The sequence below is a fragment of the Rhipicephalus microplus genome, chromosome 6, assembly GCF_043290135.1.
Source record: "Rhipicephalus microplus isolate Deutch F79 chromosome 6, USDA_Rmic, whole genome shotgun sequence".
NCBI classification, from domain to species: domain Eukaryota; kingdom Metazoa; phylum Arthropoda; class Arachnida; order Ixodida; family Ixodidae; genus Rhipicephalus; species Rhipicephalus microplus.
In genome coordinates, this window is record NC_134705.1 from 34,458,822 (window position 1) to 34,483,849 (window position 25,028).

At 46.0% G+C, this 25,028-nt stretch overlaps 1 protein-coding gene across 1 annotated transcript in view; it reads left to right on the forward strand.

Moving 5' to 3' along the window:
- The window catches only part of LOC119168138 (epoxide hydrolase 4-like), a 245,877-nt gene that overhangs the window by 171,349 nt on the left and 49,500 nt on the right, over window positions 1-25,028 (forward strand). Inside the window, exon 7 of the mRNA XM_075865907.1 lies at window positions 11,165-11,304. Within this exon, the coding sequence (XP_075722022.1) occupies window positions 11,165-11,304 (140 nt within the window). The remainder of the gene's footprint in view (window positions 1-11,164; window positions 11,305-25,028) is intronic.

The window sequence follows — 25,028 nt, forward strand, 5'->3', positions numbered from 1 at the left end:
TTGATCCTTTGCACTGATGCAGTGACTATACCATCAACCGCACGTCGCCATAATAGCTTGTTGTCGATGGTAATGCCCAGGAAACGAACACTTGTTGCACAACGAATTGAGCGGCCTCGAATATTCAGCGACAGACGTGTTGACTTCCGTCGCGCTCCCGAGAAGAGCATTAAGGCCGACTTTTCTGCTGATAAAGATAGGCCAAGTGTCAACAAGTGACGCTCAGTGATTGAAATAGCGCTCTGTGCTATCCGGGCCAAACGTTTGTGCTGGTACCCTGAGATCCAAATGCAGATGTCATAGGCGTAGATGGATATTTTAACTGCTTTCAGAGCTGAGTGCAGAGTGTCGGGCAGCCTGGCCATGGCAGCGTTAAAAAGCAAGGGAAATAGAACACTTCCTTGTGGGACGCCGAGGGAAACGCGTCTCTCTTCGCTCGTTACCTTTCCAAGCTTAACACGGACACAGCGGTCTCTGAGAAATTCATGTACGAACCGAAGAGCATTTCCCGACACACCCATGGCTTGGAGCCCGTTCACGATGCCTGCCTGGAGCACACAATCATATGCCTTGGCAACGTCCATGAAGACGGCGAGTGTCGAGAGTCCGCTGACGCGGTGGTGTTCGATGTGGCCTAATAGGTCCAAAACATTGTCCTGGGCACTCAGTCGTGGGTGAAATCCGGTCATACACGGTGGCCATCGTCTTCCTTGTTCAAGGTACCAAGTTAATCTTGTACATATTAATATTTCCATCAACTTAGATACGCATGATGTAAGAGATACCGGTCGATATGACGCGAGGCTCACAGGATCCTTTCCGGACTTTAGGACTGGCACCACCCATGCTTTCTTCCAAACAAATGGGATCTCTCCCGTGCTCCAGACATGATTAAATATGTCCAAAAGGGCTCTTTTTCGCTCATATGGTAGATTTGTCAGCATTTGATTGCTGATCAAATCGGGACCCACGGCACAGCGTCTTCTTAATTTGCTAAGTGCCATATGCAGCTCTCGGAAGGTGAATGGCGTATCCATCGTGTGAAAAAACTGGGGTGACAGAGGAATCGCCGCTCCTGCTGAGCTACCAGGTATGTACACGTCTGCGAAATCCTCTGCAAGGGTTTGCAAATCTATCCCTTGTTTCAAAGCGAGTGCTTCGAATGGCCTGTGTGTTCGGATCTTCCCAGAAAGACTATTTATTACTGCCCATATCTTTGTCAAGGGCGTAAACGTTGATAAACTCTCACAGAAAGCGGCCCATTGATTTCGTCTTAATTTTTTTTGTATGGCGACGAATCGCAGCGTTTATCCTGTTATATTCGGTTTTCGCAGACGGATTTCCTTTTGTTCTCAATAATTTACGCTCCGCTAGTCTACGTGCTTCGCAGAGGTTCTTCAATTTCAAGTCAGGAGCAGGAAAATGGTCGGGCAGTTTCAGCAATGAAGTTGCTGATCGCTTGCTTTGCAAGATATCTGCAAAGAGCTCACCAGAAGATTTGTCCAACACTTCTCTGTACGTGTCCCAGCGTGTTACATTGCAGAATTGTCGACCAGCAGTTCGAAATCCCAGGATATTGTTGAAGATGGGGAAATGGTCACTGCCCATCTTGTCTTGAGCCGTGGTCGATGATACCAGAAGGTCCGTGGAGTGAAGTACAAGGTCTATTGCACTCCATGAATCTGGTGGCCTGAAAAATGTAGGTTTACCATCGTTCGCCACGCATAAGTCGGCAGCATCTGCAGCTGCTAGAAGTTCCTTGCCTCGAAAATCTACACTCTTATCTCCCCAGAGTGGATGGTGCGCGTTTAAATCACCACAGATTATTCGAGGAGCGGGAAATCGAGTGCAGAGGTCCTTCAGGAAAGTCTCCATAGAGACCTTTTCTCGTGGGCTTATGTACACCGATACCACACTCAGTTTTCGGTTTCCCAGACACACTTGCACAGCAGCGACTTCCAGTAAGTTGGAAGAGAGGTCTTGCACTGGTAAGGTGACGTGAGGTATTTCCCGCCTTATGTATATCATTGCGCTTCCATTTGCAAACGACGTTATGCTCGGGTTGCCGTGTCGGGTGTACCCTGGAAGCGTGCTTGCATTCGGTGGACCGGCTTCGGAGAGGGCTTGAATCGGTATTGGAATGTCGCGTAGGAAAAGGTTGAGCTCGCACAGGCGTTTTAGAAGACCGGCGCAGTTACATTGCATTATTAAGGGCACTTTTGAAGGACGAAATAGACCAGGTGGGCGAGACAGTGCCATTATTCTACTGTGTGTTTGTGGAAGCAGAGCAAAGTAACACTGACTCTAGAGCCAGGACTGCTTCCAACATATCCTTCGTTGAACTCGCAGGCATCTTAGCGACGTGTGAACGTAGTGCTGTGAACAGAGCGCGAATAACGTGCTCGAGGTTTTCTTGCTCTTGGCTTCCAGATGGTACTTGAGATGGGCTCAGTGCATCAGCGTAGGTGCGCTTGGCGGACTCTTTCGTGATACATTTCTCACCAGCGTTGACTCAGTACCAGCTCTTGTCGGATTTAGGCGCGGAAAATTTCCTGCGTACTCGTTATCCGAACCGCCATGTTGTGGCGTGCCGGACGTCTTCTTTGTGAGCGATGGTTCGTTCACAGTCTTCGGGCCGAGGACAAACGTCTTATTTCTTCGCTGCGCAGCTGTTCGTGCTGGACATCGGCCGTAGCTAGCTGGGTGGTTGCCGCCACAGTTTGCACACACAAGTTTTTCTTTACTTGTACACGTCTTAAAGTCATGAGGTCCCCCACAGCGCTTACACCTTTGTTCCCCATGACAGTGCTTAGCAACATGTCCAAAACGCTGACATTGAAAAAAGTGTGGTGGCGTCTCCATGTAGTCTACCAGCTCGTGTCTGGTGAAGCCAAGGTTGATTTCATCTGGACGTTCCGAATTGGGAGCGAATGTGAGAACTACAGAGTCAGTGCGCCTTGATTCCCATTCGGTGGATGAGGTTTGGACTCGTCGTATGATTCTTCTTGCGTGGTATACTCCCTGAGGTCTCAAGTAGGTTAACAGCTCTTCGTCCGAGTACCATCTTGGGACCCCTTTTATAATGCAGGTATTTTTCATGTAGCTGTGTGGTACACGGGCAGATATGGCAAGGCCGCAGATAGTGTTGGTCTCCAGAAGCATATTAGCTTGGTGTTCTGTCTCTATATCCAAGAGCAGGGCTCTCTGTGCTGTGAAACGGCTCTTAACTGGGGCTCCACCGAGAATCGTTTCAATTTCCGAGTATAGGTGAATAGGATTCACTTGCCTCAAGTTAGCTCCTTCGGATGTTGGAGCAATTAACACAGGAATGCCCACCGTCCTGTCTTTTCGATGTCGCACAAGGCGGAAACCACCCTCGTCCATGTCTTGATCTGTGAGGTTCGCCCGGTTGTGGTCCCCGACGACAGTCGATTCGTCCTCTGATTCAACGCTGTGTTGTCGCTTGCAGTCAGGTATGCTTGCGCAGACCAGCTGGTGCTTCTGACCTGGTGTCACACCTTGGGAGGTCATGGCGGTGCTCTCCCTGATGCTTGTCTCGTTTCTTCTAGCACCTTTCGACGCGGCGGGCTGCGCAGCACCCGTCGGTCGCCGATACGGCAGGTACCTTTTCGAGTCATCCGACGTCTTGAGCAGTGCTGAGTCGTAATATAAACAAAAATAAACAATAAAAGCAGACAGAGCTACTTAGCCAAGCAGCAACAGCTTCGTCGTCTCTTTGTGGGAGGAATATCTCTGTTGACAATCACTTCTCACAGCCACTCTGTGTAGACAATTCGTCATTCGTCTTGAAACAAGAACCTTCTGCACCTCTTCGTCCCAATATTCTTTGCGCGGTCAGCTGTCGGGGGAATCGACACGAACTTCATGCTTCTTCATGATGTGACTCAATTCTTGCACAAAGTTTATTATTTATTTATTTATTTATTTATCACATACTGCGGACCAAGTATGGTCCATGCAGGAGAGGGCAATACAGTTCAAAATTCTTCTACATACATACACTTCCACTGCAGTATACATTCACTACAGAACAAAATTCATGTACATTAAAAATTCGTGAAAAACAAGGGACAAATACAGGCAAAGAAGCAGACTTAAGCGACAAGAAAAGGGAATAGTTTCATCTCGGCGTGTCGAGCATAGGGAAATCATGGGGCAGAGCACTCCAACCAGAGACAGTTCTCGGGAAAATGAATAACTGATCATAAGTGTGTTATTTCGTCAAAAGGTTTGCTCTAATGCTTCCGGGAATGCCGCATACGGCGACTTTGGAAGATACCTATAAGCAGGGTTGAAATGTTCCTTCGCAACAGTTTTACAGGAGGATCTGGAAAAGGTCAACTTGATTTTATTGTGGTCGTTTTCTATACTAAATCTATCATTTTCATCTATGTGTATTTGGGAGAGACGGCGTGCTTAAGCAGTTCTCGCAAGCGCGTAATCAATGCAGCTGCAGCTGTTCCTGGCATTGCAGGTGTACTGGCCTTCACATTCTGGACGAAGATTCAGCACGTCTAAGAAAGCGTACCTGCAAGTGTCAGTAGTAGTTTCCGAATTTAATTTTGGAACCCCTACAAAGCTTGAATGTGCCCATTGCAATCGCCCGCAATGAGAACGTCTCGCTGACTTGCCCTGCTTAATCCGGTCCATCATCTAAGCATTTGCTTATGAACGGGTGTCTTTAGAACTTAGCCCCATAGAAAGCCTGCACATTGAATCAAATGAGTGGTCACTCCATCTACAGATTGTCGTATTTATCATTCGTATAATACAGCGAAAGCTTTTATGAGATCACAACGTGGGTCACCGCAGTTGCATACTGTGCCACCACCGCCGCCGCCGGTGTCCATAACCACATCGCGCGAAATTCAAGAAAACATTGCACCTTCACATTCTTCACATTCACAGTGGGGCTTGAACTTGGGTCCGATGGGCGCCAGCCCAATATTCTACCACTGAGTTACACCGGTGCTTGTAAGTTGTCAAACTTGCTTTAGGCAGGCATTATTTAACACCAATGGCACAGTGGGGCTCGAAACCGGGTCCTCTGGGTGCCAGCCCAGTATTCTACCTCTTACCTACTCCGGTGCTTGTGACTTGTTGTCAAACTTGCTTTCGGCAGGCTTGATGTGGGAAAAGCAATCGTGTTAGTATGACTTATTAAGCGTTTTACAACAGCAAAAGAACAACCAGTCGTCGCTCACTGCGATTAGCGTAACGAGTGGGCCGTCCAATGCTCCAAATCATTACAAAAGCTTGTTCTTGTTTCCATAAAACTGTGCTGCATACCCACTTCAGCCATAACTTCTCATTATAGGTATAGGTCGGCCACTGCGTGAACAATTGGCACAAAATTCCTAGCAAGTGTTTAGCGGATACCACGATTCCCAGAAGAATGACGAAAATGGCTAAGCTAATACCGGCCTACTACCCAAAAGTTTATTACTAATGCCTTAGTGTGTACCAAGCAAGTGTGCTTGCAGTAGTTACCTAATGAGTGTTTTGTAAAGGCTCTTAAAGGTCGCTCTTCTAGCTTTCGCTGTGACTGTGCCGCGCCTACCACGCAGGCCTGGCGCTTTTTTCTGATGGGTACGCAAACAAAGAACATCATTCACACTCCACTGTTAATGATTTGTCCACTTCTATCTTTTTCACTTACCGTCCTTCGCTACTAGAGCGCTACGCACTACGAGTGAGGGGCCTAGCTGAGGAAATGGGGATTCTTTTTTAGAATACTGTTTGGTGGCCCCCGTTGAAGATTTACCGCCGTGGTGGTGGAAGTCTACAGACTGTGGTGTGTCCTTCGTGGAAGTTACGAAACATGCCCCTGTCGCACATATTCAGATGTACTTCTTCGAACTGAACCACAAGCACAGCTGTCCTGAATTATTCACGGATACCTCCAAGCCTCATAATTATGTGTCATACGCAGCAGTCACTCTATCTTTCTGATGTCGGCATTCTGCACACTTACGCAAGCGTTTTCGCAGCAGAAACCTATGCGGTACTCATGGCCGTGAAGCACATTAAGCAACTAAAACTACGGTAGGCCATACTTTACACTGATTCCCTGAGCGTGGTTAAAGCTCTAAATACAATGAAAAAACACACAATACTGCCCTAATCTCATTGTACACCAATGAGATTACGCTCGTACAGCATGTCACAGTGTGCTGGGCGCCTGGGTACCGTGAGATTTATGGCAACGTACTGGCGGACATGCTTAATGCATTGGCTCGCGGAAGTACTGCAAATAGAGACATAGCTGTCCCTGTACTGAACCTGAAACCCTATCTCAAACGAAAACTCAGGGACCATTCGCAGGGATCATAGGAGAGGCAAACAAAGAATAAACTTCATCTCATAAAACCACATCTCGGGATTTGGCCACCAGTATCAAAATCACGCAAACAGAAACGACACTTACGAGATTAAGAATAGGACACTCAAACAGTATCCACTCATTTCTTTTGTCTGGTGGTGATCCGCCTTTGTGTGATTTCCGACTGGAATGAACTACCTCACGACGTCACCAGCATCGCAGCGCCCGACGCATTCTTATCAGCTGCCACTGCCTGTTTGTAGTAAAAGCTGTCTGGTCGTATATGCAGATTTCAATTCTTCTAATGATGTTTTTACACTTCGTGTTAGGAACAAAAATTTGGATTGTATTTTTGATACCGCTCTTGTGTTGCTCCTGTAACCCGAGTATTCATGTTTCACGCAAACCTGTTATGTGGTGATTTTATTTCTGCGCCGTGAAGTGTAGTGTTATATGCGGCTGCAAGTATGAAAGTTTGTATCACTCCTGCCTCGGCCACCAAGAGGTGGCTGGCAGTATGCAATAAATAAATAAATATAATAAGTGTGGTGCACCACTCACTGTCAGTCACATCCTTATTCAGTACAGTGAATCGGAGTTCCCTTTCAGACGCCACTCGCTATTTCCATCTGAAAAATTTTTTTTTGTGTTTCAACTCTCTATATTTGACCAAATAAGATGAACTGACAGGCTCCCGACAAAAGTAAAAGCGCAGTTTATTTTTTACAGTCATGTACACAATTGTGCACATAGCGTCATAGAGGTCAAAAAACAAGAAAAAGTCTTTCAAGTGTGAAATTTGTAGTAGCAGTTACGATCCTTGGTCATGCAGAGCGGAACTTCACATTTCTTGCAAAAAACTCTTGATCTTCCATTGCAACCTTCATACTTGCATCTAGAAGGAAGCGTTTGGTCCCGAGCTTCTGGCCAATGATCCGTTCCATCGTAGCGTGCATCCGAGCAAGGCCGTCGAATGCGGGCTTTCCTCTCCTCAGGAACATCTGCCGGTTCGACTTCGAAGGAAGGCCTTCCACGCTTTCTTGTGTTTGGTACGCTCCTAATGAGAGCCTCAGTGATTTGCAGACGGAAGTGCAGAAGATCAAGCAGCTTTGATCGCCGTGTGTGTGCATTCTCACGCAAATACTCCATCCAAGCATTACAGACAGCCAGGTCTACAAAATGGAATATCACCCTCAACGTCCATTTCTTTGACCTGATCTTGGTGCGGTACAAGCTCAAGAGAAAGTCCATCTTGTCCACGCCTCCCTTACTTCGATTGTACTTGGCGATGACCTCCGGCTGCTTCACTAATATGTATTCACGCTTAGTTTTGTCCCACCTCCTGACATCCTCTTCATTACCAATGCCAACAAAGTTGGACGCGACCGACACATCATTGTTGTCTTTCCAGATCACTACTACAACATCATCACTTGTGAGGTATTCAGCGGAGTATCCCCGCGGTTTTTTGTTGATCACCTTTTTGGATTCAAGAGGGCACTTTCCCAGCCTGTTTTTTCGCACAGTTCCAGCTGCCAAAATTCTGTGCTCTCGTAGCTGGCGAAGGAAAGGCACTGATGTAAAGTAGTTGTCAAAGTAAAGTTGGTAATTGCATTCATAAAAAATTCTTTTAGATAGATGCAAGACAACACCAGAACAAAGACCGTATTCTTTCTTCAGGTCGGCGGGAATCGTGTTTTCCCCCTGGTATATTGCAAAGTCGTAGAGTAAACCACTGCCACCACACAGAGCAAACACTTTTATGCCCCAGGGAGATGGCTTGCCTTTCACATACTGCTTTATGGAAAGCTGGCCTTTAAAAGGGATCATTTTCTCGTCGACTGAGCATTCCTGTTCAAGAGCCAGCTCCAAGCATCGCTTTCGTATGAGCTCCAGAAATGGACGCGCTTTCCACAGGCGATCTTCACTGTCAAATCCAGAATCTTCTAGAACAATGTGAAGATTATTTTGAAGCTTGAAAAAGCGCTTCTCCTACATAGTTTCGCTGATGAGAGGAACCTTCATCATTGGGTTCCAATACAGCCTTACCCGAGGTAAGTGAACGACGCCCATCAGGATATGCATACCGAACAGCTTTCTCATTTCAGTGGCTGTGGTATTCACATTATGCAGAATGGTTTTCATACTATATTGATTCGTGTTTTCTGCTATTACTTTGAAAATGGACACGGGCACGTACCTCGAAAAGTACGTGTATGGCGTACAAATTTCTTCCGCCTCCGATGGGCACTCGTTGTGACCGCTAAAGTCGATGTCTGATGGGGCGCATAAACTTTCTTTTTCCACTGAAAGTTCTTCGGTACGTTGTCTTCAACACGTATTTCCTTCAATTGAGACCTGTCGCCCCCGTCTTCGCCTTTAGTGGAACTCGGCGTGTCACAATTTTCCCGCGGAACATCTTCCTGTGGAATGTCGTCTTCATCGTCGCTTTCACCGATATCAGACACATTCCCGGAAGCATTCTTCTCTAGTAGTCTGTCAGCTGTTTTGTTGGTTGCATGATGCGACCTTGCTTCGTAAAAAGTCGCACAAGGCAAGCCGATAAAATCTGAAAAATAGCAGTGACGTACGAGGTTAGACAGCAATTGGCGTGTGGCCCTCTTTTTTTCCACTATCACGCTTTGTACACAATTGTGATCATGCACTAAATGCTCCGCTGGCAATGCAGTCTTTTCCGTAACGCTGAGTATTTCCAGATACGCACATGTTCGTGTATAAGACACGGTTACCACATTTTTTAGAGCCACATGACCTTTATTAAAAGCAGGAGAAATCATTGAAAGAGCTCACCTGCGGAAGCCGTCGCGTGCACCGCCTTGTTGTTTGTTTATGGTCATAATTCCTTTATTATCCGGCAGATGGCCCTAAAAACTTCAGTGTTGCCAGACGAGGGACACAGAAATCGACCAAAGTTATCGACAACCTTCGTTTTTCGATTGTTTTCTCGTAAAACCGTAAAAATCAAATGTACACAATTGTGTACATAACGTCTGAAAGGGTTAGAAGAAAGCACTTTTCGCTAGCTTACCATCAACAAATCCCTCTTCATCCTCGAATGCGCATAGGTAATGAACTAATAATTAAATTTCAGTCATTGTTCGCGTTTTCAAAGGACATTCATAGCATTCGAGTCATATATCAAAATATCCGTAGAACGGCCTCTCAACAGAGGTTGTTGCTGCAGCAGCCTTTCGCAGAAGCACCTTCTATCTAGTCTTTTGTCTAAGAGGTTCTTCGGATGCATTGGTGCTTTCTTTTCTGATCTCTCACGGGTGGATACAATGGTTATTTGTAATTTGATTCATACCCATGCATCACATCACATGTCAATGTCATACTCTAATACGTATGCACACACTCTACGCTGTCAAACAGTGCGTGATTTGAGGCCCTTATACAGCGAAAATACACCCTATCATTGCAGTCATTGGTCATCGCTTAGATCACGTAAAAGACATGGCGCTCTTTGGCCACTCATGGCCCTTGCGCCACAAAACTCCACTAATCATCATCATCATGGCCATCTTGTCATGTCTTCCCTTATGCACTGTACCATACTTAAGTTTCCGACATCGGCTCCAGCAGATATGGCAAAGTAGGACAGCCTTAACAGGACTGCAGTCCCTGCAGGTCGACCCACATGTGCTCAACACACGAAGTGTTGCTGGTCCAGCTCTCCACAGGAAACCAATCCCTCCTTCTTTCTTCGATTCACCTTAATGGTGAATCTTCGCCTAAACGTCACGACGGCGTACTTTACCCATCATCTGCTTCAGCTCTTGCCATTTTCGCAGTTCGAGCACCATGTAGTTTAAGGAAAGCTACCTGAATGTCTTAGTGCTTTTTGCGGATGCGGCGAAGGTGATAGAGCACAGCTGCGCCTCTAGCAAAAGCAATGAGGGAGTAGGGAAAAGAGTAAGGCATAGCACAGCCCTCCATAGTATGGTATAGTGATGGGGTGAGAAAGCGAAGTCAGATGATGAGGCGGAAAAGGTGCAGAGGAGAGGATGAAGCACATTATTGCAATTGACAGTATAGCGTAGGAACGCATCGGGGATGGAAATGACAGAAAGGAAGAAATAAAGGATGTGGAAACACAAAGTGCCCTGAATTTAAGTAGAGGGGACTCGGGCGTTGTGATCGTTCAGCGACCGTGTGAATTATGGGTAGTACACGGATTTGCCTAGACTTTGTACTTGCGGGCGACGATTTGCACTTGTGGCTTCGTTAATTGCTGTGTTTCGGTCTTGTTTTGAAAGAAAGAATAAACCGTTTTGAACGTCACGACCCAAGTTGAAATGGTTCAGCCTAAAAGATGAAGTGTAACTGCCGAACACTTCCCGATTGTTGTTTTGTGACACAGCAGCTCTGAGCCACACTAACCCAAAAGTATCGTAAGGTACAAAGTCTGGGCAAATCCGTGTGCTAGACATAATTCCTATGCTCCCTGAAGCGCGATGCGTTGCAGCTCCCATAGACATTAGCGTCAGAGTCCCCTGTAGTGCATATGTATGAAACATTATGGAAGTAGGTTAAGGCATAACATAGTTTTTCATAGTGCATACCTTTAGTATAGCGAAGCATGGTGAGGGTAACTGAGTAGTAGGCAAAGGAGGAGGGTAGCCCTACTACCTCTGCTGTTTTTCCAGCCCAGCATCGCTAGTGCATATTTGCCTGATTTTTTTCAGCCACTCTATTTTTTATCAAAGTACAGATGATATCTCTCGCATTTCAGCAACTTGTACCTCATTTTGTAGAAATAACTTATTTATTAATGTCGTGCTTTCGACATGTTCGCAGGTACACGGTTGCATTCAGAGTTCCCTCGTTGCCAGAGCAGTATATGACAATTAGGGACTTCGCATTCTTCGACTACCTACTCTGGGATTCTTCAACAGAGAAGGAAGTGAATGCAACAAAATATGTATACTCTCAGCCTGGTAAGCAATCACATTTCTCTTTCTTTAAAGCAGCTGCGAGAATATTATATCATAACCACATTGGGCGCTGAGAGCACGCACACCACAAGACAAAACGGCTAAATATGGTTTTTGGCGTTTGTAGAGATACGAGGGCTAGGCATTCTGTATCAGCAAAAAAAGCTCACTTGTCCTTGAGCAACACCTCTGTGCCATTACACGAGACGAAAAAAAACTAAGGGACCCTTAACCTTCGCCTTTAACACCTGAATGCAACAGCGGTATTCTGTTCCTTGCACGTACTTCAAACAGTTAGTCAATGGAAGCTTTTCGTACTTGCTATGCACCTACTACGTGAGCTTAAGAAGGCAGTGACGTGTGTGCCTTTTGTAGCGTGTGAATGGCTTTAACTATGAAGTCACTATGACTGCCCGATGGCAGTCGACGCTTGTACCACACATTATTACAGAAATATTCTACGTTGCATTGCAAAGCATGCATACAGGATGCGTGTTTTTGTACATGAAAGTTACTTTAACTACAATTTCAAGTAGAGGACGTTATTTTCACTGTATTTAAAACCAGGGAGCTGGCTGTGGGGAAAAATGCCTGCTTTCCACGCAAGTGACCCGGGTTAGATCCCCATTCACACCCAGAACTTTTGCAGCGAAATCTGCTTTGAGGTCACTACACGGTTCGCGTGCGGCACCGTATACTTGTCCGCCGCCACCGCCACCAGTGTCCGTAATCACTATCGCTAAAACCGGTGACCGTAATCACTAAAACCTTACTAAATAAAAACACGCAGGACACACTGAGATTTGAACCCCGGCCCCCTGCGTGCAGGCCCTGTATTATACCACTAAGCCAAGCCGGGTTTTGTTTTTGTTTATTGCCTTGTATATCAAGACTGTTCACATTGATCAAATTTGACAAAATAAGGGTGTACAACACAATACTCTCACAAAATTCAATGAAGAACCATCAGCTCTGAACTGACTATGCATCAATACTTTGGTATTCCTAACTATTGTTGAATGCGCACAGTCCGCTCTGGTACATTCTTTTGCACTTTCATCATTTCGAGAAAATAGAACAGAGCTTCCCTAAAACGTTGTCGCAGTACGCCGAGAGAGTCAAGAAAGACAACCTTGTAAAACAATACATAGCGTCGCATGGAAAATAAAACACATTTTTTTTTATGAGTGCGCAGTCGTTTTCTCTGTTTTATCTCCCATGCGACGCTATGTAATGTTTTATAAGGTTTTCTTTCTTGACTCTCTCGGCGTACAGCTCTATCAATTTGTTCATTTGGTGCTGCTTAGGGTAACTATAAAAATATTGTTTTATTGTTTTATTCCATGCTAAGCGCTAGTTTTTAAAGTTTTAAAAAGTTCTAGAGTACGTTTTATTATGTTCACGCCTTTGTTGTTGCTTGGTGCAATGAAAAGACGGAAAAGATAAGTAATAGATGAAATAAGAATGTAAACCTCGTGAATGCACAGTTTAGATTGTGGTGGGTGTCATTTTGTCATTTGCCATATTCACATTTGCCTTTGTGGCAATTGTCACATTTGATTCCTTTTGGGATGGTTTTATTTGCGGCATCTTTGGTTTGGTGTGCATCGTGGAAGTGAAGCGTAGCATGTTGATTGATTGATATTTGGGGTTTAACGTCCCAAAACCACCGTATGAATATGAGAGACGCCGTAGTGGAGTGCTCCTGAAAGTTCGACCACCTGGGGTTCTTCAACGTGCACCCAAATCTGAGCACACGGGCCTACAACATTTCCGCCTCCATTGGAAAAGCAGCCACCGCAGCGGGGATTCAGACCCGTGACCTGCGGGTCAGCAGCCAAGTACCTTAGGCACTAGACCACCGCGGCGGGGCAAGCGTTGCATGTATATATTGGCTTCATGAAACGACAATAAACAGTTGGTAGTCTGCGCTCTTTCTTGTCTCCCTTCTCCTTTTCTTTCAAGTTTGCGCAGCAAGCTGATTTTCTCATGCCGTGTTTGTCGGTCTCGTCCCCGAGAAGTTTCCTTCTTTCGAACACAAACGTGAACTTTTCTGGTTTTAATGTAAGGCCGACGCGCTCAGCTGCTCCTAGACTGACTTAAGACGCCCATTATATTCTTCCGTGGATGCCCCCCCCCCCCCAATAAGGACGTCGACCACCTACACCATGACTCCGGCAAGTTCTTCGAAAATTTTATTCGGGGTCTTCTGGAAAACCTCTGAAGCAGATGCTATACCAATCGGTGAGCACAAGAAGCGTTAGCGGCCGAACTGTCTTGCAAATGGGCAAATTCGAGAGGTTTAGTCATCTAAAGGTATCCGTTGAAATCCTGACTTTGCATCCAGGCGTGAGAAAACTGTCGCGCTGGTGAGGTCTGCTTGTATATATTTTCTGCGAGGCTATATGTGATGTTCTCTTTTTAAGCATTCGTTTATGTTTCGTGGATCAATGCAAACTCAGGTTTTCTCGTCCTTCTTTCAAAAGATAACGACAGGACTAACCCAGTCTTTAGGCTCGGTAACCTTCGTTATAATGACGGCTCATTGCATGAGGTCCCATTTCATCTTGATGGGTTCTTGTAAAGCTACTGGAACGCGCTGTGTGGCATGGACGATGAGTAGGGCGCCGTCAAGTTACGCCATCTTGCATACTCGTTGCACCCTCCCGGTTCTAGAGAGCAGATGGCGAAATTCATAAAAGATGCATTTGTGGCTGCTTTTGATACGCTGCAAACGCGCGGCACGAGTCCCATGAGTTGGCATGATTGAAGCCCGAGGATCGCTTGACGTTCGTTCTGGATCAAACAAATACAGTGCTGAGGTTCAGTCATTCAGTGTGAGTTTGGTACGTATGACCCTGAGGTGCGGAATCACCCCTTCTCCATACGAGCTTAACACCGAGCCACTTGGATTAGGCAGCGGGTGAGGGCGCATCTTGAGGTAGCAGTTCAAAGGCAGCAAGTTTGTGCTCAAGTGTCGGCTTTTAGGTTCACTTGTAGGTTCTTGATTTGGGCTCGCACCGCCTAGTCGCGTGCACTTTTGCCTAAATGTGACACGTCCATCAGGTGAAAGTCGTCTTCTGAGCCTAGGAGCTCGTGAACTTCCCTAGATGTTTAGCAGCATATTGCGAAGTGGTTAGCTCATGGCGCTTCCGGCACTTCATTCCGAATGCTGGACAGCTTCGTGGTGCATGCTTGCGCCCACATCTAAGACACTTGGAAAAGGTGGATTCTGACGAAACATCTTTGCCAATAGGAGCCCTACCTACCGGATCTACTTCTTTCAGTTCGCGTGCCGAAACTTCTTGGTGTGCCGCTGCTGCTTTTGTGGCTTTACACGCCAGTTCAGCCTTTTGTAGGGTCGAACTGTTTTCACCAAACAGCTTTTCTCTAAAGTGGCTGTCAGTAGTCCCGCAAATAATCTCGTCTCTGATCATCGACTCCTTAGGGCTGCCAAAGCTGCACGATACTGCCTCCGTCTTAGCATCCCTCACAAAATGTTCCAAGATTCTCCTGGGTTCCGAATCCTTGAGCGAAATACATAGCGTTCGTGCACTTTCTTACTATCTCCGGCAAAATATGCATTGAACGTTTTGTGATCGCTGCTATCCTCCTCTTGCTGGTACTCGAATGTGCGAAAGATCTGAATGGCTTCCTCACCTGCAATACTTAGGAGGAGGGCAATCTTTGTTGCTTCCTTTCAGGGTTTGCCACTAGTCTCCGACGCTGTGAAGAACAACTAGAGCGCTGCTTGAAGCCGGTCCAGTTCTTGCCGATTTCTCTACTGTGCCAGTTCTTGCCGATTTCTCTATCAGTACAGATAAGGGGGGAGGGGGTTGGCTCCACAAAATATATATATTGGAAGCGCCAGGCGCTAGCTTCGATCAACCTCTGAGACCATGTATCGTATATGGTCATTGGTCCATCCTGACAGTTCGAGCATAATGAGAACAATCATCATAAGTTTATTGTGCCATGCTTTATATACATGCAGGTGTGGAACGGGGGGGGGGGTAACCTAAATATAACTAGACTGATCGCCACGAGTCGCACATTCGTAGCGTTATGATCCGATACTAATACAATTAGGTTAGGATATATGATATGTTCAAGAAACTTACATGGAATAATAGTTAAAGTTGTAGACTACAGAACGTTTATGTTACTCACCTGGTTTAGGCACAAGAACTACCTACATCGCGTTTTAGTCATGGTCAAAAAGGCATGTTGCAATGACTGTGAAAAAATACTGAACAATAATTGGCCTCGTGTTTGAGAAACTAGGGAACGATTCTGTTTATTCCAGGTTCTTATGCTTTCATTTTAAGAATGAGGTGGAAAATGCCTAACATATCAATGATTATTGGTTCGTGATTTATGCCATACTGGCCGCGGCGGGATTCAAATGCCTAACGCTGATAATTGGTTGTCGTAGAGCTATCAGGCGTTCTTCAAAGGACCTCCTCTAGCTCGGCATACACAACACCATGAAGGAGACTAGCGAGGCTCTTAAATGGGCCCATGTAAATCAGCTTTCCACCACATCGGCTGGTAGGCAGATTCTCGAGTGAATCGAACTCGCCCCTACGGAGGAATCGGTTGGCAATAACCAAATTTCCCAAAAATTAGGGAGAAGCTCTTCGTCGCTACGCAGCCCCACAACAAGCATCCTGTACGCAAACTTACCTGCCAAGTGTCCCGGATTGGCCGGGAGCGTCCCGAATTGGAACCATTTCTTCCGTTTGTACGGTTGTCATGAAACTCTCCCGGAAATGAAAATTTTTGCACGTGATCCGGCCGCCTTGACAAAAAAAGCAGCTCAATCCGCTCCAGGCTTTTCGAACCTGCCCAATTTTATTATGAATGAGTTTAAGAGGTGTTCACCGAAACGTACAGTAGAATCTCAGTGATGCAAAACCGCGGCAGATAGGAATTCTTGAAATTCCTCGGCGAAATTCTATCATGTCTTTTGAGCCTGAATGTGAATATTCCGATCACATTTCCTAATCACGGCGGGTGATACGAACGTTAGTACGGAAATTGTCGTACGAAGGCCGAGAGCAGCGTACTCAAGCTTCGGAAGTACGCGTGCAACCGGCGAACGCATTGCCTTCTACAGTGTGCGCGATTTTCGTTGCCACAACCGCTGTCGACAAAACAGTGGTCGCTTTTAACGCGATCATGTATGGCGATGACGAAACTGACAGAGCCCCGAAGTGCGCATGCGTCCAACCCTCAACCAGTCAAAGCAACGCTGCTTTCCGCAAACTCTGCGGACAAAACCGCGGCAGATGCGATCGTAAACGGCATAAAACGACTTTGTTTTGAAGACGTGTGCGCACTCAAGCACACGAGGGTTGAAAAAGGAACTACCATTTGCCGCAACCGCCGCGCACAACATCGCGGTCGCGGCAGCGCGATAACGATCTACGAGCCGCGAGGGCACGCAGCGGTAGACTAAAGGCAGTTAATGCGTAAAAAAAAAGTCACAGTTTCGCCGCAACGGCGAAGCAATGAATGCGACAGCAACAACTTGGCATGTCACACCGAGACCGGCAAGCAGGTCGAAACGCGCAGCGCGCTGCTCAAGCACAAATGACGCACGAAAAGAATACACACAAGACGAAAGCGAACTAACAACGTTTACCGCTCGACTTGTCACGTGCTGTTTAAAGAAAAAAAAGCGATGCTCGATAAGTAATCGAAGGTACGGATGAGTTCAAACTAACAAGTGTCCCAGTTATTCCTCGCTGTGCATGAAAAGCGCGCTCTTTTCGCAAAGGGGCCTGTGCATAGACCGAAGATACATTTGTGGGCCCGGCAACTAACCCTATTGTTCAACTGAAAGCCGAAGGCACACGATTCTCCACACCGAAAGATAAGCAAGCGCGCACAAGCATCAAACCCCCCCCCCCCCCTCCATGCGCGGGGCAGATAAGCGCGCGTCGGCACAAGGCGACGAGCTGAGCACCGAGCGTGGGCGGCTTTCTTGCCTTTCTAGAGTGTTAATATATATACAAAAGTACACATATACGGTGAACGGGAATCACTCGCTGGATTCTGTGCCGACCGGTTGTATCCTCGTGATCTCCGACGTCAGCGTAGCTCTGGCCGAATGGGCTCGCCCTACGTCATCTCCTGACGCCGACCTCCGACGACAGTGTAGCTATGATCGACTTGACTTACTCTACGCCATCTCCTGACGCCGACAAGAGCTCTCGCAAGTGGTGCCCCGTCCTCGGACTCCTGTGAACGAGTTTCCATGTTTCCTATCTCTCCTATCCCCTCAATATGTCGTCGCTCTCTGACTTACCACGACATGCCTCTTTCTCTCTCTCTTCACCTTTATTCCTATGCTTTTAGTCCCTCCTCACCCCCATCCTTTGTGAGCTACTGCTGAAGTGTCGCTCACTGAAGCAGACAGTTACGAGCTCACTTTTCTGTTCCTTTCCCTCTTAGAACCACTTTGTGTATGGTGAATGACGGCGGTGGCGGCGACGGCAAAAAATCATCCTAGACTATCAATAACAAAGGGGCCAGACGCGTTTTTTGGCGCTCACGCCAAAGAATCTATCAGGCAGTAAAGCTTTGACCTGCGTGATGATAGTTATAGCGCGAGAACAAAACGACGACACAGAGACAAGAAGGACACGAAAGACACGAGCGCTAGTGTCTTTCGTGTCCTTCTTGTCTTTGTGTCGTCGTTTTGTTCTCGCGCTATAACTATCGTCATGCCATACCAACTAGCCCAAGCTGCCAAACTTCTAAATTTGACCCGCGCTTTTGCGGCAGCCAGTTGCGCCGTCCCGTCCGTTCACGTGTGTCCCAGTAAGACGAACATACACGAGCTTTCTTGAAGGAAATTAATTCTGCTAGTTATGTTTATCTTTTGAGACTCTCACCTTAGTGAGAAAACCTACCTTCGTGTGTTCAGCCACTCCAAGCTGAATGCAACGCTGATGTTTGCGCTTATGATTAAGACTTCTCACCCCCTCTTGTTTTTCGCGATGTTTTTGTTTGTTTGTTTGTCCTTGGTTTTTTTAATAGGAACAAATAAAACAGCCCCCCCCCCCCGTCGCCCCGCTGCGGAAATCTCCTGGACTCAGAATCCTTGAACTTGGCAGGTATGCAACGTTGTTCGTCGCAAGGCAATAGCTTCGAAGGTACGAAATGACATCTCTGAAGAAAGGATAGATGCAAGCTTCATGGACGCTGTTGCGTACCGTGTCGGTGAAGCTTTTGCGCTTTCCGTCATAAATTCACAGGGCCAAGTTGTCAACTGCGTCTCGATTTGGACGAAACATCAAGAGGAGGCCGAGGAATGGACCATTGCACTCCCCATGCAATATGGTCGGAGAGACTTGATGCATAGCGATTCAAAGGTGGCCGTTAGAGCACTCCAGAGAATCAAAGTATTCCGGCACGTAGGTAAAATTCTGAAAGGGACGAGAAAGATTGGTACCTTCACACACTATTTTTGGTTCCTTGCCTACGTTAAGGCAATGGAGGTGATTCCTCCTAACCTCAATTAGTTGGCTCACGAGGCTGCGTGTGGATTTATCGACCGTGCCACCTTCGCATCATACGACTTTCCCCGCGGACACAGGGATGCGCTTAGCACTCACCATATAATTAATAAATTCTTTTATTTGGAGAAAAAAGTCTTCCCGCCGCCTCATTCCAAGCTTAGCCGGCTGCAGATGGTCACACTGAGAGTCTTGCTAACTAACACATACCCAAATTGGGTGACCTTGAATATAGCATATATATATATATATATATATATATATATATATATATATATATATATATATATATATATATATATATATATATATATATATATATATATATATATATATATATATATATATATATATATAACCCCCATATTCACAAATGCTCTTTCACTCAAGGGCTCTCCTCGACTCGAAAGCAACGATGGGAGGACCGTCTTTTGGTGGACCACGTCACTACATATCTGCAATATTCGGCAGCGATTCTTGAGTAGCGCAGCGTCAATTTTAGTCGAGCAGCAGCGCAGTGCTCAACTAAGTTAGGTGAAGGATCAAATATTGAGTCGAGCAGCGTTTCTAAAAACGGGGGTTACCCATACAGCTCCTGCGCACCCAATGGCGAGGCTGCTACTTTGTATATGGTCTGGCAGTTTTGGTCGTTGAGCCCTAAGTCAACTTGAACCCAAATAATGTTTCCTCACTCACTTATCACGCGCTGCTGAACCTACGAAGCGATGAGAATGAAGTTGACATAGTCACGAGGAGGCGAGGGCGAGAACCATCGAAATTCGACAGCTTGGGTGGTGGCGCTAGGGCAGACAGGTGAGGGGGCTCGAGAAGATATCGGTACCAGCGCGTAACACTAATCAAGGTACTTGACAAGTGCTACCGTGCCTACAAAGTGGACGAAGTCGCGAGGAGGAGAGCGCGTAGACATCAATAACCGACTCCTTAGATGGTGGTGTGACAACTAGTGAACATTGCTGGAAGCTCCTAAAGAGTTCACCGATTATAGAGGTTACATTCTGGAGTCTCACAGACACGTTGCGCCATTTGTCGACGCACTTTTGGGTAGTACGAATCCCGACTCTGTTGCACAGTTGGCGGCGCAACAAGATGCAACCAATGCGGGTGCAACAATTGAGCTACATATTAGGTGTGTTCGCGCATTGAACACTCGGTAAAACAGATGCGAATTTCTCTTCCCTAGTCGGACGCGCCTCCGAACCGCCATGAAGTACTTGCACTGGTTTGCTCGCCAGAACGACGTTGAAAACATGAACAGACGCAGCAGCTCCATGCTCTACCAAGAGAAATCTCAGTCGTCACTGCTGCGTTGTGAATGGCCGCGGGCGTAAAGATCAGTTTCAGCAATTCCCGTAGCTGTAACGAAGCAGAATGGCGAGAGCGGTGAATACGGGCCATTGCGAACGTGTCGGGCACGTGAGAAAGTGTGATAGTGTAGTTCTCCGGTGAATGTTTTGAGTAGCCTTGACAGAGAACCGTGGTAACATTGATTATGAAGCTCAACGGAGCTTCTGACCGCGATGCGCACCGTTTTAAATGCTGACTAGTGACGCCCGTGATAAAAATTGCACACGCCATGTCCATGTGTAATCTGAAGTTGTCGTCACACAACAGCATCGTGTACGTATGCTTAGAAGGCTCTAAGTTCCGGCTTTAACCAGCCAATGCTAGCATGTACGGCATGCCAGTCAAACGGGAGATGTTGGTTGTGGCCACCATCATTTTCGTTTTCGGTTGGTCTCCACGTTTGCCAGAGCTATCTCAAAGGCCTCAGTTTTGTCTATCGTTGTACACCTATAAAGGACACACGCTTGTCTCCCTGTTTGCAGTAAATTCAAAACGGAAAACAACTGCCAACAGAACATCCTAGGATGCTTAATAAAGCAGTTATATGCACGGTAATCGAGAGACGGATCGAGAATGTAGCTGCCAAGGCTAAAAGTCAGGTGTGCCTGATATGGTGAAATTCATGTCCATCATTGCGAAATACAATGCTCACGTGTGTACTTCATTTCTTTGTAATCTTTCGTATGCCCAAGTTTAACGCATTTAGGCGTTACAGAACGCACGTCAGGGTTCTCACCTCAAACTAGATGTCATGCGATGCTCACTTGCTCTTGAATTTTGAGTTGCAGCACGCTGAAATGACTGAAACAATTTTTTGCATCCTACGCGCAGCTCACTTTGATGAGCTGCCAACTTTTCTGAAACGAGGTTACATTGACAAATGAAGCTTGTCAGGTATTTGATTTTTAGGAAGCCCCGCCTTGATACCAACAAAAAAGAGAGGGCCTGTGCACCTTCACTTGCGGACTGCTCTATTTGCACTACACACCTATGGTCAGCGCGGCGATGATGGCGCTGGTGACTGCGTTTGTCGCAACGCCACTTGGGCGGAGGCTGATGTCTTTACACTAGCACATCGCACTCCGTGCTTGCGTATGCGCTTTCTGTGCAGATGGGGATGGCACTCTGTCCCGTTAGCAGGTTTTATTCTTAGTGCCTAAAGCCATGTGTGGCAGAAATATTACAAGATCACGATGACGGCATGGTTTTGCTAATGTTCCCGCATCTTCGGTGCAGCTGCTTCTCTATCCCAGTAAGTTTTGTAAATGTATTTGTTTTTTATTAAAGTTGAAACTCGATTTAACGAAGTGCTGACAACACTCGAACTACTTTGTTAGATCGAAGAATGCCGCTTCTTTCTTCTTCAATACTTCTCTCTTCTTCACTTGTATTGTAGCGACACTCATAATATATCTCGGCATTGTTTCGGTTGCCAACGCCCGTCTTCCCGTGTGAAAAGTTGTGAAGAGAGGCCCAATCTAGAGAGGTCCTCCTGTGGAGCTCTCATGTCGCCTAGGCATAGGAGGCCCTATGTCCAGGTTATGCAGGTGAGGCAAACGATCCCGTGATAAAATAAACAGAGGGAAAGATTAGAAAAAAACAAGAAAAACAAAAAATAAACGAGGAAGGTGGCTACGTATAGTGCTGCAAGGTAAAGAGAACAACTACCGATACGGGAAGACAAATTGCACAGGTGCAGTCATTGTGCGACAAGGCAGGGTGAAAACGTTGTGATAAGAGGATTAATGGCATGTGTCACTTAAACCACAAAGTGATGATATCAACCGCTGCCGCCCATTTAGCGCCATTCGGGACGTAGGAGTGCCACTAACAACAGACATCGTCGTTCTGCGCATGGGAGTGCTGTAAATAAAGCTAGTGTGGTGACTATGGCGCCGAAATAATGCGATATCGTTAGAGTCTATGCTTAGGCGTGCACAGATTTTCCCATCAGAAGGGGGGGGGGAGTGGGGAGCGTAATAATTCCAGTCCACAGTAGTGACGGCAAAAACAACTAAAATGGCTTGCTTGCTTGCTTGCTTGCTTGATCCTTTCTCTTGTAGCTCTAACCAACTTAGGGATTGAGAAAGAAGCCGGTGGTTAATGCAAGTCAACACCTTTAGGTTTTCCAGACTAGGAAAATAGGATTGCTTTGTTTTGACTGTGCAATTAATTTGCCAAAGTTTTAAGAAATGCAGGGATGGACAGCAATAATAGAATTTGTTGAAATCTGAGGTGTAATCGTTATATGAAATTCTTCTGAAGGTTAAATCATTACAGTGTAACAGCTAAATAATAAATGGTAGAATGAGTAGTAAAAAGCGAGAGCTGATCAACGGCTCAGCAAGGTAATCTTCTTGTGTTACATAGGAATTCGCAGAGAGCCCTGCAGATGTTCCTGTCACTGTGCCCTAATGAAACGGCCCCAAAAGACAAAATATAAAAGTAGTAAGTTATATTCTTAGTTTTTAAATATAATTTCGAAGCATTTTTTTCTTTGATTTTTGAAATGGTGACATCTGAGGTCAATATTTTCAGGTTCATTACAGCTTTAGCGCAGAGGGGAGGGCAGCAGACCACACCTGTTTAAGTAAAAATTAAGAGGTGGTACACTGCAGCGTACTTTGTTATAGAGACTTACAATTTACGCGTGGGACACCATTTATCATTCCATGCGAAGTGCTGGTGCGAGAAATCTGGATTTGGTATCGTAATTTTGATGAGTCTTCAAGAAGGGAAAGTTTTCTGAACCTCGCTGCTGTTACATGAGCTGTATGAGGCTTGATCGGTACCATCGGAAGATCAAGGGATGTTCGCGTGAGTGTGTCGGCCATCTCATTTATAAATATACTACAATAGCCTGGCACCCATTTCATTCGCACTAGGCAAATGTTTTCTGGGATTAATGATTTAAAAGTTTATAGTACTGCTCATGCCGACGACGATGATAAAAATGAACACACGGAATACGAGTCGGACACTATCACAGCTGTCGAATGAGTCGCAGGAAGTTTACGAATAGCTAGTATAACGGCCGTTAATTTCACTTCAAATATTGGTGTATAATCTAGGAGGCGTAATGAGAATAACCAGAATATATTGAGAGAGAAAAAATACCCACACCTGCCTTCTCGCCATTCATAGGTGCATCCGTTGCAATTACTATATTAGTACCTAATTGAGAAAGGTGTTTTTCTAATAAGCCAATCAAATAATTTGAGGGCAAGTGTTTAGCATTCATTGGGAAGATATCGTCAAATTCTATTTGCACTTGGCTGATTGGTTTGTCAGATTGTGTGATCTCGAATATATTAACATTTAAAACACCTATACGTGTTTGAACAAATAGCACTTGGGGTTTATATACACGGGACCAATGCTAATTGAAAAAGATACCGGGCTCAGCAAAGAATACAAACTGTCGCCTTCTTAGAGTGGATTCAGAAAAATGTAAATAGGTTTCAACTGTTCAAATATGGGATCTGCAAGCAAGAGTGGGTATCCAAGCTTCTTGATACAAAACATTGTTTGCTGTGAATTTTGGCACACCTAAACAACTTCGAAGAGCTTCCCGCTCTAAGAAAATCAAGGGGTTTATTTTGTTGCTGGTCCACCAGAGAATAGTACACATCCAAATTTAAGAATCGGACGAACGTACATGCGGTACTAAAATGGCAAAAGCAGGCACCATCAAATCCTCTTCTTCTTCGCCTTCTAGGTGAGTGGCACATAACATTACCCTCCGGCGGTGAAGGCGCCGACTCGGTGCAGCCAGAGAAAGACGATAGTGAAGCTGGTCACTATACATGTGCGCTGGGGGAGTCCAGTGTAAGGCAATGCTTCAGACGTACAATGTGAACGATGTCTGTGCGGGATGTGTTGGATGAGGACGAAGACAATTGTGCGATTTTATACGTGACGTCGGTCACTTGGCGGTGCACATGGTATGTTTCGGAGTAGGGGAACGGTAGCTTCTCAGCAAGCCCAACACGGCGTGCTGGAATCCACAGGAGGACAAGAAATCCTGGAGGAAAGTAGGAGTTGCGGTGACGGCTGTCGTAACGAAATTTTTGGCCCACTTGCGAGTAAGCCAAACGCGCGCAAGTTGACATGCATGGTCGTCGCGAGCTAGAGCTTCTTGAGCGTATTCAGTGGGTGAGTTCGTCGAAGGAGGCATCATCGTGTCCATAGGCAAAGTTTTATTTCGGCCAAATGAAAGAATGAACGGCGAATAGCCCGCCGTCTCGTGTCGCGACGTATTGTAGGCGTATGCGACAAAAGGCAACGCTGCAGCCCAATATTGGGGGTTGGTAGACACGTACATTGCGAGCATGTCGGTAATGATTCGATTCCTACACTCCGTCAAGCCATTTGTCTGTGGATGGTATGCGCTATGGTTAGGTTATGTTTGGTCGAGCACGTAACAATGTTTTGAAAGGCCACACTAGTACTGTTACGAAGTCATATCCTTCCTTTTCAGCTGTTAATTGTGCCTCGTTCGCGATTAATTGTTTTCTTTAGTTTTTTGCTTGTACCAAGTCTTTTAGGGTGAAGTTTGCGGGTGGTGGGGTTTTGGAAGCTCCATCAATGAGAGGCGTTTTAGGCGAAAGTGTATTTCCCTGAATTTTCAGAGGAGCTTGTTCCGTTTTTCTCCTACATAAAGAGAGGCATATTCCAACCTCTAAAATTTAGGTATAGGGCTCGTTCTCTGCCTTCATTCCGAGACGAAGTACGTAGTGCGACAGTTTTACAGTGGAATGCCAGAGGACTTAAATCACGGATCTCATGTTTTCGACGGTACGTTTTCCACAACAGATTTCCTATATTAGTAATATG